We start from the raw sequence: 14,852 nt of genomic DNA on the forward strand, positions 1-14,852 counted from the left end.
TTTAAATGGACTGACAATAGTAGGTAATTGTCAGTCTACTTGCAAGCAAGAAATTGAACATAAAGGGCATGCAGCTGTTCAATCAAGGAGATCATGGGAGCATGGTGCATTTAGTGGGGGACCCAACATGCCAAAAAGTGGGCTATTCAAAAAGAAAACCAAATTACAATGCGGTTTGACAGGTGCATGTCCACAAACCATCGAATTCTTCAAAAGATTAAGAAACAAAGCCCTAAAATGACAATCCATTCATCAATGTTCACCATAAAAAACATTCAACACCATTTTAGGAGAGAAGGTTCTTAAAGAATCCAAATCCAAATCCAAATTTCTTAAAGAAAGCACAACCCTGCACAAAATTGTCTGCAGAGATAGAAAGACTAATATCTACCTAGATAAGCCACCCCTCAAACCAGTTTGACATTGGCTATACAAAAAGCAATGAAAGAGAGAACCATGGGTGAAAATGTAATAGCCAAACACCTAAGCACGTTCACCACGGATACGCCTGGCAAGCTGGATGTCCTTGGGCATGATGGTCACCCTCTTAGCATGAATAGCACAAAGGTTTGTATCCTCAAACAGTCCCACCAAGTATGCCTCTGCAGCCTCCTGCAGAGCAAGAACTGCATGGCTCTGGAACCGCAGATCCGTCTGCACAATGTCATCAAAGAACAAAATAATAATTAAGTTTTTTTGGACTATTTAATCAGCACAACAAAAGGCAACGCAGCAAAACCCCCGCCCAAGTCGTAGGGAGTATCCAGACCATGCATTGCCTACCTTAAAGTCCTGTGCAATTTCACGAACAAGACGCTGAAAAGGAAGCTTGCGAATCAATAGCTCTGTGCTCTTTTGGTACTTGCGGATTTCCCTGTTTCATGAGAAGAAAATTAATATTAATAACGAAATTTGGAAGGATACAACAATGGGGTGAAAATCATGCTAAATCAATAAACAACTATACCTGAGAGCAACAGTTCCAGGGCGGTATCGGTGAGGCTTCTTCACTCCACCAGTAGTGGGGGCCGACTTCCTTGCAGCCTTTGATAGGGGCAGGGCAAAAAATAAAGAGAAAGAGAAGGATAAGAAAAGATTTAGAACAGAAGAGATATTGATGAGGGATGCACATAACTCAAACATACATATTTCATACAATATATATACACACACATACTGGACTGATCACCAACATCCAGCTGCGCATAGGAACCCCAATTTTATGCTTCAGAATTTAAGTTACAGGAACTACCCCTTGCAAGTATCAAACACTTTCAGGTGAAAAAAGCTTGTAAAAAACAAGGGGGATTTTAGGTGATTGGATCACAAAACAAAAGGAACACCAACAATTGGCGTAGAGGGGGGAAAGAAGAATAAAAAACAGTCCAAATTCCCAAGGTGCTCCATTCAGGAATATACATTGAATGCTGAGATTACGCATTGAATTTCTGGTGGTAGATCTATAATTTAAAAAAAGATTTATAAAAAAAAAAAAAAAACACATTTGTGATTGTTCCAAAAGAAATGAAACAAAAGATACAGTAGAGTTCCTACATGAAGTTTGATGATCTTAGAGCCCATTTCTTAAATATATGTTCCACGTCCACAGGCACACCACCAAACCCCCATGCAACACAGGGGCCCACCAGTATAAAAGAGAGACAGCCTTATATGGGCCCACTACCAATTGTACCTAAGCATAAAAGCCACAGTAAAGGGGATAGAGTCCACCATGGCCAGCATAGCAACAATTAAATAGTGGACTAAAACATAATTGGGCACAATTCGGATTGATCATGCACCAAAAAGAAAGTCCCATGTAATTAAGCTACAAAAACATGTATTAGATATAAAAGCATCCCTAAAACCTCATTGCAGAGTCCAAGCCCAGATAAGGAGGATGGTTGGCTGGGAGTCAGGCATGGAACTTTTGCTACATCACCCACTCTACTTAAGAACAAAAATTGCACCTTTCTAAATGTAATCATTACATCATGCCAGTAAATCTATACCATATACAACATTAGGCAAGGAAAATTTTGCCTAACTCCAGATTTTAGAAGAACATTCAAAGGTAATTCATCAAACAATGGAAAGGTATTTCAGTAATTTGAATGTCCCAACAAGTTTAGCAACCAACAGTTTAGATTTTACCTGATCTGTCCCATCAGTGGTGTTGATTTTACAAGGGTTATTAAAGGACACCCAGATCCACACATACCCAAACGGAACTGACCAAATTTTAACAGGTCAGGGTCCCTTTTTAAGGCCCATCAGAAATTGGGTTACATTTTGGGTCTCACGTTTTTGGACCCTGTTAAAATTAGGATCTAATTCAGTTAAGGTCAAGTGTCACACCAAGCACTCGAGGATAAGTAGCATGGGAAGGATGAGGTAGTGATGCGACCAACTGTCACACTAAGGGCTTGTTTGGGAGCTTGGATTTGGAATGCTTTGAAATCCAAATCACAATTACATTGGAATCAATGTGATTCCAAATCCTCATTTGTATTTGGTTGAAATGCATTGGAATCCAAATCTTCCATTTGAAAGCTTGCATTTGGAGAGCATTGGAATTCTTCAATATATTCACAAGACTTAGATTTGATTAACTAAATCAGCTTTCATATCTCAAATTTGTGTATGTGTACACACACACCCACAATATTTGATAAAATGATTGTAACAAGACCATTAACATATATACTTTGGCCCCCCAAAAAAAAAATATATATCAAAAATCATAATTCTATGCCTTGGGTAGGCCACAAATGCAAGGATCACAAACAAGCAACTCACCAATGTTTTCTAACCATCCATTTAAATGTCTAACATTTGAATGGTTCAAATCATTCTCTTGATGTGATTTTAGTGTTGCAATCAATAATTGGATTGTTTTGAAGTATCATTAGCACACCATGTGTCCAGTGGATTAGTAGCCTAGAGACACCTTCATTACATATGCAACTCTCCTGGCCCTTAAATAGGAGGCAAAAAAGGCATTTCCTTTGGATTAAACCCAAATCTTAGCATTTTGCTAAGATTTCAAAACACACTAAAAAGGTAGATTTGAAATTCCTCCAAATCCAACACCATCAAACACAAAAAGCACCCATTTGGATTTTGAATACACCCATTTACCACTAAATCCAAGGTGCCAAACAGGGTGTAAGCAGTCAAGCATTGCATGATAGGGATGAGGTCCATCTTATTTAACTAAGTGTCATACCAAGCAGTGGAGTGCTGCATAAGAAGGCTGAGGTCTATCTCATTTAACTAAGTATTCACACTAAGCACTCGAGTGCTGCATGTGAAGGCTGAGGTTTATCTCATTTGAATTCATGCCGAGCACTCATGGCTGCACCAGAAGGTTAAGGCCTATCACAAATGATTATGTCTCACTAACTACCCAATCAAGTAGTGCAAAGGTATCCCATCAAAAGTCAGCATAAATGACAGGGAAAAAAAAAACCCAGCAAAGGCATTGATCTAGTTGCATCATCATGGGCCTCTAAGCAAGACCAAAAAACAATATTTGTTGGCCAAATATTCAGTGTTCCAAATTGAAGAAAAACAATAGACATGATTGTCTAAGAGGTCATTTGGCAGCATGGATTCTGAGGGATTTGTGGAGATTTCAATTTTATAGGATGTTTGGTAGGACTTGGATTTTTCCCACCTCAAAGCTGATATAAACCCGTCTCAATTCCAAAGGGTTTCAAAATCCACTGGTTCCAAACAATTTTAAAACCCCACTGCCAAACAACCCCTAATACTATTCTTTAGAACATAACCAATCCAGGATTATGTCTTCTTCCCTTGCTTTTTAGGCTACTAATAGTTGGATGGATATGGTTACATCATAGTACTTCTAGTTCTTTTTTTAACATTTATTTGAAACATCAGGCATCCATGCCAGGGGCCATGGATTTATGGACCCAATGACACATCACATTCAGGTTCCTTATTCACTCTTAGCACTACTGTTCTTTATCCCCAAAAGAAAGAATCAAAGAAACCATGTTTACAATGAACTTCTCAAACAAGGGCTCATTTGGATGCCCACAAGTTTTTTGAAGTAGTACACACTGCCCATTTAAATGTACATTGCAAATCTCAAATTAATAGTTTTTTTTATGTTTGAATAACCTATAAGTCAATTACAAGTAAATAGTTATAAATTCACACAAACCAAAGCATGAAGGAATCATTCCAAAACCTTTTAATCACATAAGACGGCTTAACACAAAATGTTATTTTGTTAAGCCCATATAGATAAATATTTGAATTGATTCTTTCTTCTTCTTCTTCTTCTTCCTTTTTATTGATTCATAGGGTTCTCGTTTGACACCATGGATCGGAGGGGATTTGAGGGGGTTTCAAATCCCCTGGTTGTTTGGCATCATAAAGTAACCGGGGGGTTTCAAATCCCCTCTTTGAGGGGGTTTGCAATCCACGGTGAGAGCTTATATTCACCTAAAATCATTTCAATGGTTGCAGGCGTAACATGTGTGTCACTATACTATCATTCTATTGGGCACATGGCCCACTAATGATGATCAGCACTGTCCAAACACTGTCCATTTAAATCAGCACTATCCAAACATTGTCCACGTTAATCAACGATTAAAAATCGTTGGTTAGTCACTCAAACTTGATCTTGTGCTTGTAGCCCATCAGACTTGGAATTTCATCATTTTCAAGCAAAGCATATATTTCAATGGGCTTATCATAACCATTGTGTCAAAAATTACATATCTCACTAATTAGAAATGTTAAAGTTGATTTAATAACTAAATTCAAACCCCTATAAATATACCATGCATAAGTATTGTTGGATTAAAGTTGATTCACACTCCAAGGTGCCCAACACACTAGGAGGATTGCAAATCCAAAGGGTTCCAAATCCACGCTCACAAACAGGCCCTTAAGCTAAACCAATAATCAAGTAGGCTACAAAGTAGATCCTCAAATTCAAAATACCTTTAATGTGGAACAATAATTCAATATAAATAACAAAAACTAAAAATAGTAATAATAAATACAATTAACAAAGTACATCAACAACAAACAACCTCTACTAAGGCATCATCTCCAAACATACCAAACCATCAGTAAATATTTATTTAAGAATCATCCACTCCAACCATACAATAAAATTTAAAAAAAAAAAAAAACAATAAATATTTATTGGAAAATTGTCCCCTCCAACCATACATGGCTCTAGCCAAGGCATGCACTATTAAGGAATGTATTAAGGAGATGCAATCAATCTGCAAGGAATGAGTAAGCCCCATATATCATATCTTCATCAATGGTCACCATGTTCTCCTGCTGATCCCACAATCTCCAAACCATTAGGGCTTGTTTGGGAGCATGAATTTGTAACCCACTAGATTTGGAACCCCCAAGATTAGAAACCCCCTAGATTTGCAATCCTCCCAGTGTGTTTGGCACCCTGGAGTGTGAATCAACTTTAATCCAAAAGTACCTATCTATAGTGTATTTACAGCAATTTGAATTTAATTACTAAATCAACTTTAACATCTCTAATTAGTGAAATATGTAATTTTTGATACAATTGTTATAATAAGCCCATTGAAATATATGCTTTGCTCAAAAATGATGAAATTCCAAGTCTTGGATGGGCCACAAGCACAAGATCATGTCTAAGTGACTAACAAACGATTTTTAATCGTTGATCCACATGGACAATGTTTGGACAGTGCTAATTTACATGGACAATGTTTGGACGGTGCTGATCATCATTAGTGGGCCATGTGCCCTATAGAATGACAGTGTATAGTGACACACATGTTACACCTGCAGCTATTGAAATGATTTTAGGTGTAATCCAAGCTCTCACCGTGGATTGCAAACCCCCTCAAAGAGGGGATTGGAAACCCCCTGGATTTGAAACCCCCTGTTACTTTATGCTGCCAAACAACCAGGGGATTGGAAACCCCCTCCAATTGACAGTGCCAAACGACCCCTTATGGTTTTAAACATTTTTTTCAAAGATAGGGAAACACATTTGTCTATTGATTTGCAAAGACTATCAATTTTTTGTATGACAATCGATGCAAAAGTAACCTCCTCCTTTAGTGGACTTGTAAGTTGGGGTTCTCATATTCAATTGACCACTTACTCCAAAGTATTGAAGCTGAGCTATGTCCCAAAAAATGACGATTTGAATCCATGGGCCTACTTTTATAGCCCATCTAATGATTGGTTTAACCTAAGAATCGGCTCAAATAGTAATTTACATGGGCTTAACAAAATGGCATATTTTTCACAATGCTTTCTTATGTAGTGATAAGATTTTAGAACAATTCTCTACCACAAGTTTTGCTTCATGTGAATTCACAACTTCTTACCTGAAACTAACTTATAAGTTACCCAAAAAAATTAAAATTTTAAAATAAAACTACCTACCTATAAGTGACTTATAACTTGCATCCAAACAGGCAAGTTTCACCTGACTTACCTGAAAGTCAGGTAAAACTTCAAAAACTTAAACAGGCATTCAAACGACCCTTCAACCATGTAACTTTCCCATGAATTTTGTCTGTGAGTTACAGGTTGTAACTCAGGTAAGTCACTTCCCACTAACCCAACTCACAGGCATCCAAACAACCGCTAATAAAAAGAAGACTGATCGACCACAGGCAACAGCAAAACGAATATGTCCATTCACTTCAACGCAGTGGCCAATCTGATGAGCATATCAGCCCCATTGTGTCGGTTGATATTCATGTTGGGGCCCACCGGTTTCATGGTACAGATGTCTTACACAAGCAACACGTTGGCAGATTAGACAGTATAGCACAACATGTGGTGATGTTGGCACTCAGTAACCCAAAAGAAAACCATAAAAAGAGATCACAGAACTTAAAAAAGAAAAGAAAAGAAAACCCATAAATTCTCAAACGAAGAAAAATCAAGGAGAAAACCAGATAAGAGAGAGAGAAGGAGAAGACCTTGGTGGCGAGCTGCTTTCTAGGAGCCTTGCCTCCGGTGGATTTGCGAGCAGTTTGCTTTGTACGAGCCATTCCTCCCTCCCTTAGATATCACTGCTACCATGCATTTAAGAAAAATACATAAATAAGAAGAAGGTGATTGAAAGGAAAGCTAGGGTTTTCTTATTTTCTTTTTTAATTTTTCTTTTACCTCTGTGAGGATGAAGAGCCGATGGACGAGATAATCGAAAGATTAGGGTTTTGAAAAAGGGAAAAAAAATGGACAAAGGGCGCTTGGAAAGGGAAGGATGATGTTTTGTTTTTTCTTTCTTTGTTTTTTAATCTTTTATACGAGAAAGGGCTTCCGTTAGTTAGACGCAGGCGATCCGTGTGCTTTGCTCTGATTGGCTGATGATCGAGTACACGGATCGTGCGTGGTTCTTTCTGCATTTGTGTTTTCTCTGGGTGCTTCGATTGGGATTCAGCAGTGCCCTTTTCAGTGTTCTGTGGGCCCCACCATGATATATGTGTTTTATCCATGCCGTCCATCTATTATTTTCAAATCATTTTAAGTAATGAGCCCAAAAATAAGGCAGATCTAAATCTCAAGTGAACCACACCATAGGAAAATGTGGTGATTGAACGCTACCATTTAAAAACTTATTTGCCATATGTGAGATTCAGTGACCACCGTTTGAAACATTCCAGATCTCCCCTGTTTCCTCTCGCGCGGACCATTCATGTTATAGATCCACCTAATTTTTGTTCTCATATACTGAAATGATCTGGAAAAACGGATCAACGGTGTGGATTTCTCACAAACATCACGGTGGGCCCACCTAGCATCCCAGCATAGGAACGGCTTGGAAAGGCTTTTACAAGAAATCCGCGTCCTTGTGGTCACCACCAAATCCGAGTACCGGGGTATTTGGTTGGCACGTGCCGTGGTGCGTGCGTGATTCACGGCCACGCTGGGATTGTGATCATTTACCTGTTCTAAGCAGCTGTGGAAAAGACAAAAGTCATGTTAGGCCCACCGTATTTTATATGTAAAAGTCCACGCCATCCATCATGTGATAACCATTATTTTGAACCGTTTGTACAAAATATCATATCGATCAAAATCTTTAATGGGACACAGTAATTAGAACAATATAAAATTGGTCTAAAACCTCTAAGCTCACACCGTGTGGCCCGCATGATATTTCAATGAGGTTGATCTTTGTATTTTTGCTTCTTCCTAGTGAATTACACTCAATTAACGGGTTTGATGAAAGAGACGCACCATGATGGCCCTATACATAAACCTATAGTTGGCATCTCACCCCTATGTTTAATATGGTGTGGCCTAAGTTACGGGTATATCTGAATTTTTGTGCTTGGAACTTGACTTGGGGATAAAATCCAATGGATGGAGTAGATTTTACATCTATAATATAGAGGGGCCCACAATCCCAAATGTTGGGACCAGATCCAAAGCTCATGTGAGCAACGCCAGACCGCGGGGATTCAAGGCTCATGGTTCTTTTAATGCACACACACTCACACCAAACATAATGGGTGCTTGAACCAGTGACCTCCATGTTCAAACCCTATTGAAAGCCTACCTTTGAGTGCTTCACTTAAGTTTTAGATCACGTTGATATTTGTGTCTTCCCTTGGTCGAGACCATGAATAGGTCGAGATGGCAAATAAACTTAGAGTGCCCCCAAGAAGTTTTCAATAGCCTGTGTTTAATCTTCACTTTTCCTCATGGGTGCATGGTATAGGGCCACCAGCAAATCCACATGGAGATTGAAGAAGTAATTTTGATCCACTTATCAATTGACTGACAACATGGAAATAATCCGGCCATGGGGATGAAGTATAGCTCCCGTGATAATGTATGTGTTTTATCCATGTTGTCCATCCATTTTGCCTAGCTCATTTTAAGACATTGGTACAAAAAATGAGACAAATTTGAATCTCAAGTGGACCACATCTGAATCTCAAGTGGACCACATCACATAAACATTAGTGATCAGACACCCGCTATTGAAAACTTCTTGAGGGCCACAAAAAAGCCTGAGTGACCTTTATTTTTTTTTATTAGTTAGCATGTTAGTACACACACCCCACCGTTAGCCACATCCTCAGTTGGGAATCGATGCCAAGACTTCATTGTCGAAATGATGTTATTTTCACTCGGTCTACCGCTTTAACTATAGATCCATGTGTAGATTCGGGTGACTTGTTGTTACATGGTAAATAGACATTATCATGGCCTTAGAAAATTTTTAATGTTGGCCATCTATTTGCCATTCTCTTGTTGTCTTGAAATTTAGATTTGCTTATTTTTAATCTCATGCCCCTAAATGAATGGAAAAATAGATTGATGGCATAAATAAAACACATATGTCATGGTGAGGCCTATGACACCAACCTCGGTGCTACATGGGTTCCCACCGAATCGGGACATGGCCACTGGCTCTTTATGCAAACTGTGGCCTGTCTTTACCAAGGCTCCCATTTCACATGTGTCCGATCAGGAGGTTAGTCCAATTTTTTGTACGTCCCGTCTAGCACCAATGCACACATTTGTGTGTGTGTGTGTATACACGAAATGCTAGCATGTGTAGCACAGGTAGCCTCTTCATTTTGTCAACCATATAAATCTCCATGGCACTTCCTAGCCGTTCCATAAATCATCTAGGTTCTACACTTAGTCCCAATAGAGCACCATGGCCCACTTGGGCCTTGCACCCTGTTGTCTTTCATAGCACCCATGGAAACTATTTTTGGTAGCTTCTCTTTTGTGCTCATGCTTTGGAGGTAGACTTGTTAGCACAAGTTACTGATTTTACCATTTTTGTAAAAATAATTAAAGAAACTAAAAATATAAGGACATACTGAAGCACGTGATCATGTTGTTCTTAAAGTATTATTTGTCCATTCTCGAAATAAACGAGAATGATAATAGGTTGCAGGCAAACCACTGCTAAGATATGACGAGCCTGGTGGTAGTTCTATGTTCAGTAAATATAAAGAACCACAAGTGGAACTGTGTATACACAATTTTTATCTATTAGATAAGTAAAAGAAAAATCCTATATTCGAAAAGAATATTAAAAAACTTATATCATTGCTTTAGTCTATTTTTGAGGTCTTCTGACTAAGGTTCGTGTGTACCTTGTTGACTGGTCAGAGTATATTGTTGCTTTTCTTGTTGGGTCGTGAGTGAGAATTATTCGAGCGTTGGTGATGGTCCAATGAACCATCTAGGTGCTATTTATATAGGCAATGGTTGCTAACCGTTATGCGTGTGGGACAAGCAGTTACTACATATTAGCCATTTAAACTCATTAGCTAGCCATTTTATAACTATTGGGCTAGCCACATGTAGCAATTTCTATAGCCGTTTTATGACTACATGCAATAGTTTCTGCATGGTTTGGTTTAATGCTGCATGTGCCCTCTTTTTAAGAGCTAGTTTTCAACTTCTATAAAAGCCACATCGGCCTCATTCAGACCATTCGCCCACTCCAGCCACCTGGCTCATATCCCTTATCGCACAGGATGCGTGCGAAGTGCAAAGAGCGTCACTAGCGCCTCTATAGCCACATTGCCTCATATGCCCACACACTCGCACCAAGCCCATGCACGGATAAAGCACTATAATACACATGTCTCGCTACTCCACTGATCAACCAAACAAATAATAAGGTACTCCACACCTCTCATAGAAACACTATTTTTTCTTCTCTCCTTTCCGATATAAGATTATTCCCAAAAACACTAAAACTGTATGTTTTTCAAACAAAACATTATGTGTGTGTGTGTGTGTGTGTGTGTGTATAATTAAAATAATTTTAATCAATATTTTCCACAATAGATACTAGTACTCATTGCCGTAAAATCCCACCATGGTGTGACAGCATGAGTGTATGTGGGCTGTGAGTGGCCGTGGAAAAAAAACCATTTTAATTCATTTTTTTCCTTTTTTTGTGTATTTGGTGCTGTGGGGAATTTAATACTTAGACAAAAAAATAATGGTTTAAGTCATGGCTTCAGGCCATTTTCTATCTCTCTCTCTCTCTCCAGCCAACAGAATCCCACGTATAACATGATTGGTGCAATACACTGGCTATATGTAACCCACCATGTGGTTGGTGTAACATCCTTTCCATTCATCAAGGAAATCTCATAGTCACTGGTTGTATGAAAGTTAGTCAATCCAAAATTCTAATGGGGCACTCTAGGCTTAAAACATATAAGATCAAGCTTTTTGCCCTGTCTAAGCTTTCATCAGGCAATTTTTTTTCCCATTCTGGTGAGACAGCAGATGAATGGATATGATGGAATATAAACACCATTGCAGGGGCCCATATAATACGTCTAAAAATCTTTCTGATATTGCACAGGCCGCCCAACATTCTTTTCCTTTTTTTTTTTACCATTTTGTGAACTCATGTAACAAAACTCTTAGTAACTCTCTCCCTCTCTCTCTCTCACAATCGTAAAGTAGGTAAATTTCTCTTCCGTTTCTATTGAAAAAAGAGAGCTTATATATAAATGTTTTACAGTTTAATTTAAGCAAGGCCTAATTAATGATAATGCTAAGATTTGAATGGTCATAGTTATACAAAATCTAATCAAACAAACGTACAGTATAATATATGCTAATTACAATGTTGGCCCACCATGATGTATGTGTTTTATCAATGATGTTCATCCATTTTTATTGATCATTTTACGGCATGAGACCAAAAGAAAAATCTAAATCCCCAATGGACTACACCACATGAAATAGTGGTGAATGAACACTCCCCATTAAAAACTTTTCAGGGCCACGAAAGTTTTGGATGAAGTTGAAATTTGTGTTTTCGCTTCATCCAGGTCTGCTCGAGAAGGGAATAGGGTTTGGGGGAAAGAGGCCTTGGGCGTATTTTGAATGGGCCTTCACATGCATGATCAGTTTATGGGCTTAGGAAAGGGCCCTTACAACTTCTCTTTACCCGGCTTCTTTAGTGTGGTTGTAATGGGCCTGCATGGAGCCAGACACAGGCTAGATTTTATTTTGCTTTAAGGCCCAGTAATAAGCATGTTTAAGGTCCCTATGAGGCCTGGTTTTTTTAGCCCGATTCTGTTTCCACTTGGATTTTTCAGTTACGGATAATTGTGTTTTGGGCCTGTTTGATGGCCATCTTGGGCCCAACCTTGGAGCCTAAGGACACATCCATTCTTTGAACCTTTTAGGGCCACTTTGGCTGTTTGGGACTATTGTTCGTTGATGATAGGTTTGGCCATATATATGAGCATCGTTCTTGGCTTTATTCCACCACTTTTGTATAAAGTACATGGTATTGTTAAAGAATTTGGACCACCCATGTTGAGTATGAATATGCAATTATTCATATGAACCATAGTTGTTATGGCTGTAGTTGAACAAGTCTCATGAGCTATTAGTCACTTGAGCCTAATCTATCCATCCTAGCCTAAAAGCAAATGACAACGTTTATGACCAGTTGTTAGACCGATTACAGACAATAACCCATATGGCTTAGTTCACCCATTTATTTGTTTATGAGGCATTGAGAATATCCATTAGGGGCAATTGAACAGAGTGGGATTATAGTTTATAGACTTAATGGTTTCTTTTAGTTATGCGTTCCACTAAAGTGGTCGTGACTAAGAATACCCATTAGGTCTTCGATTCAAGGGTATGGTACAAGCGTTGTGCATTAAGGACATATGAGGTGGCGTTTGTCTCCAAATAGGCTGTGTTTGACCTAAATGAGTTTATTGTCTAACAAGAGCTAAACGTGGTGGGGTGGATGGTGTTGACAGTATGGGAGCATGTGATCTATCTTCCCACAAAGGTGTTGGATCATTTGGGCCTACACTGTTGACATTTAACCAACCTCATGTTGTGAAGACCACCCACATATTGCAATCCCAATTTAAAGGAATGAATTGTAATGACGCATTGGGTTTCACACCAGGATTTGATAATTAGGCTTGTTATCCTAGATAATTTAGTCAACTACACCATTGATTAGATAAAGTTAAATGTTTTTTATTTGATACTTTAAGTTTAAATGAGTATTTCATCTCATGTGAGTTATTGCACCTTTTATGTATTGCAGTTATGAATATTAGATATATTTTTTTTCAAATTAAAGGCCTTCCTACCCTTAATGGCAAAAACTTCTCGAAATGGAAAAAAGCATTAGATATAACTCCTGGTTTTATGGAATTAGATTTAGCCCTTAACAATGATCAACCTCAATAACTAAAATGAATCAAGCCTTGCTTGTGATATTGTCAAATATAATAAGTGGGAACGAGTGAATAAACTAAGTGTAAAGATAATAAGACATTTCATTCCTAAGTCTTTTCGTAAGGATATACCTTTAGAATGAGAACGTTAAAAAACTCATCGAATAAAGTTTAACCAAATCCAATAAGAAAAAGACTATAACATTTCTTTTTGAATTTTTGAAATATAACAACAATGGAATTAGGGAGTAGATCATTATGATGATCAACTTCGCAGCTAAGTTAAGGGCATTCCAGTTGAACATTCCAGAAGACTCAGTTGTCTATTTAGTGTTGAATTCTCTTCCTTCTAACTTTAGCACTTTCAAAGTCAATTATAACACTTAGAAAAAAAAATGGATCTTGACTGAGTTGATATCGCACTATGAGCAAGAGAAAAATAAACTTAGGTGGCAGCGACAATAAAGTGTTCATCTCATGTACTCGTCTTGCGGCAATCAACCAAAGAAAATGAATAAAGGTTCTAGATATAAGGGTATGAGCAAAGGGAATGTGACTAGTGATGATGTAGAGTCGAAGGACCAAACCAAATGATCAGACCCTTCCACTTTTGTGATCACAATAATCACTTAAATAAATAATGCTATGTATATAAAGCTTGGCTTAAGAAGAATAAAAATAAAAGTAAAGGTAAAGATTTTTATTTAATAGTTTCTAAGGTTTTAATTCATATACATTTATCATCGTGGATCAATTCCGGACCGTACACTTCATGCATCTTGTGCAATAGCACCTTAGGTGCTAGAGATCCAATGATGCAGAGCACTACATTATTAATAAATGGCTTCAAGTATGAGAATTGAGACTAATAATTTTGTATTTCTTCTTTTTAAAAAAAATTCAAATGTTGGATTAAGACATTGATACCATGTATGAAATGTGAACGTAAACGAATGAAACCTTCTGCATAGACAAGACAAAAATAGTCATAAATAGGTTTGATTCCTAAAAGTGATGTACATAACGATTTTTAATCCGAACAAGCAATATTACCACTTTGAGGTGAATTGTACTAGTTAAGGCATTCGGAACATTGATATAAGAACCCATGAGAAAAGATTAACTTCGAAATGATAGGAGACATCTGTCCTAAATATTAGAGAATTCAAATATACGTAAATATGAAATCCTCTCTCCAAACCATATATTCCCTTTAATCAGTGATTAATGAGGAAACAATGGAAGTCAATCTAAAGTGCTGTAACAGTTTAAAGGCCTACTATCAACCTTACATACACATTGGTAATCCTTATTATAAGAGAAATTACGGTTATATAGGATCCATAAATTATGGTGAAATAAAAATGGTATTCAAGAGCATAACTAGATCTTGTGAAGTGTATTCAAGGCTTGCTCAAATCGGTAACATAATCTCTTGCAATTTCTACTTTCATAATACGAACTCGTCACTTTGTGCTGCAGTTTTTTCCCAAAAAGATTTTTCCACACAAAATTCAAATTGTGTGTTTGTACTTGATTGTGCGTACTTTACTTGATTCATTTCTGCGCGCTTCAGCGGTTCCGACAATCTAAACTACCCACATCTCACATTCGACCACAGAAATTGCACACACA

At 37.8% G+C, this 14,852-nt stretch overlaps 1 protein-coding gene across 1 annotated transcript; it reads right to left on the reverse strand.

The window, feature by feature from the left end:
• Nucleotides 1–217: 217 nt before the first annotated feature.
• LOC131243425 (histone H3.3) lies at nt 218–7,318 on the reverse strand. The gene is made up of 5 exons (XM_058242785.1): nt 7,171–7,318; nt 6,981–7,073; nt 968–1,044; nt 784–874; nt 218–654 (listed from the first exon to the last, which is right to left on the reverse strand). Exons 2-5 carry the CDS (start codon nt 7,050–7,052, stop codon nt 484–486), a joined length of 411 nt encoding a protein of 136 aa, XP_058098768.1. The 5' UTR covers nt 7,053–7,073; nt 7,171–7,318; the 3' UTR covers nt 218–483.
• Between the last annotated feature and the right edge of the window lie 7,534 nt (nt 7,319–14,852).

Source organism: Magnolia sinica, chromosome 4, assembly GCF_029962835.1.
Source record: "Magnolia sinica isolate HGM2019 chromosome 4, MsV1, whole genome shotgun sequence".
In the NCBI taxonomy this organism is placed as follows: domain Eukaryota; kingdom Viridiplantae; phylum Streptophyta; class Magnoliopsida; order Magnoliales; family Magnoliaceae; genus Magnolia; species Magnolia sinica.

Excerpts from the sequence above, each read along its gene's own strand:
- LOC131243425 (XM_058242785.1), bottom strand. The coding sequence starts at position 7,052 with ATGGCTCGTACAAAGCAAACTGCTCGCAAATCCACCGGAGGCAAGGCT. Across the intron at positions 1,045-6,980 it reads GAAAGCAGCTCGCCACCAAG|GCTGCAAGGAAGTCGGCCCC; the intron begins GTCTTCTCCTTC and ends CCCCTATCAAAG. Across the intron at positions 875-967 it reads CCTGGAACTGTTGCTCTCAG|GGAAATCCGCAAGTACCAAA; the intron begins GTATAGTTGTTT and ends CTCATGAAACAG.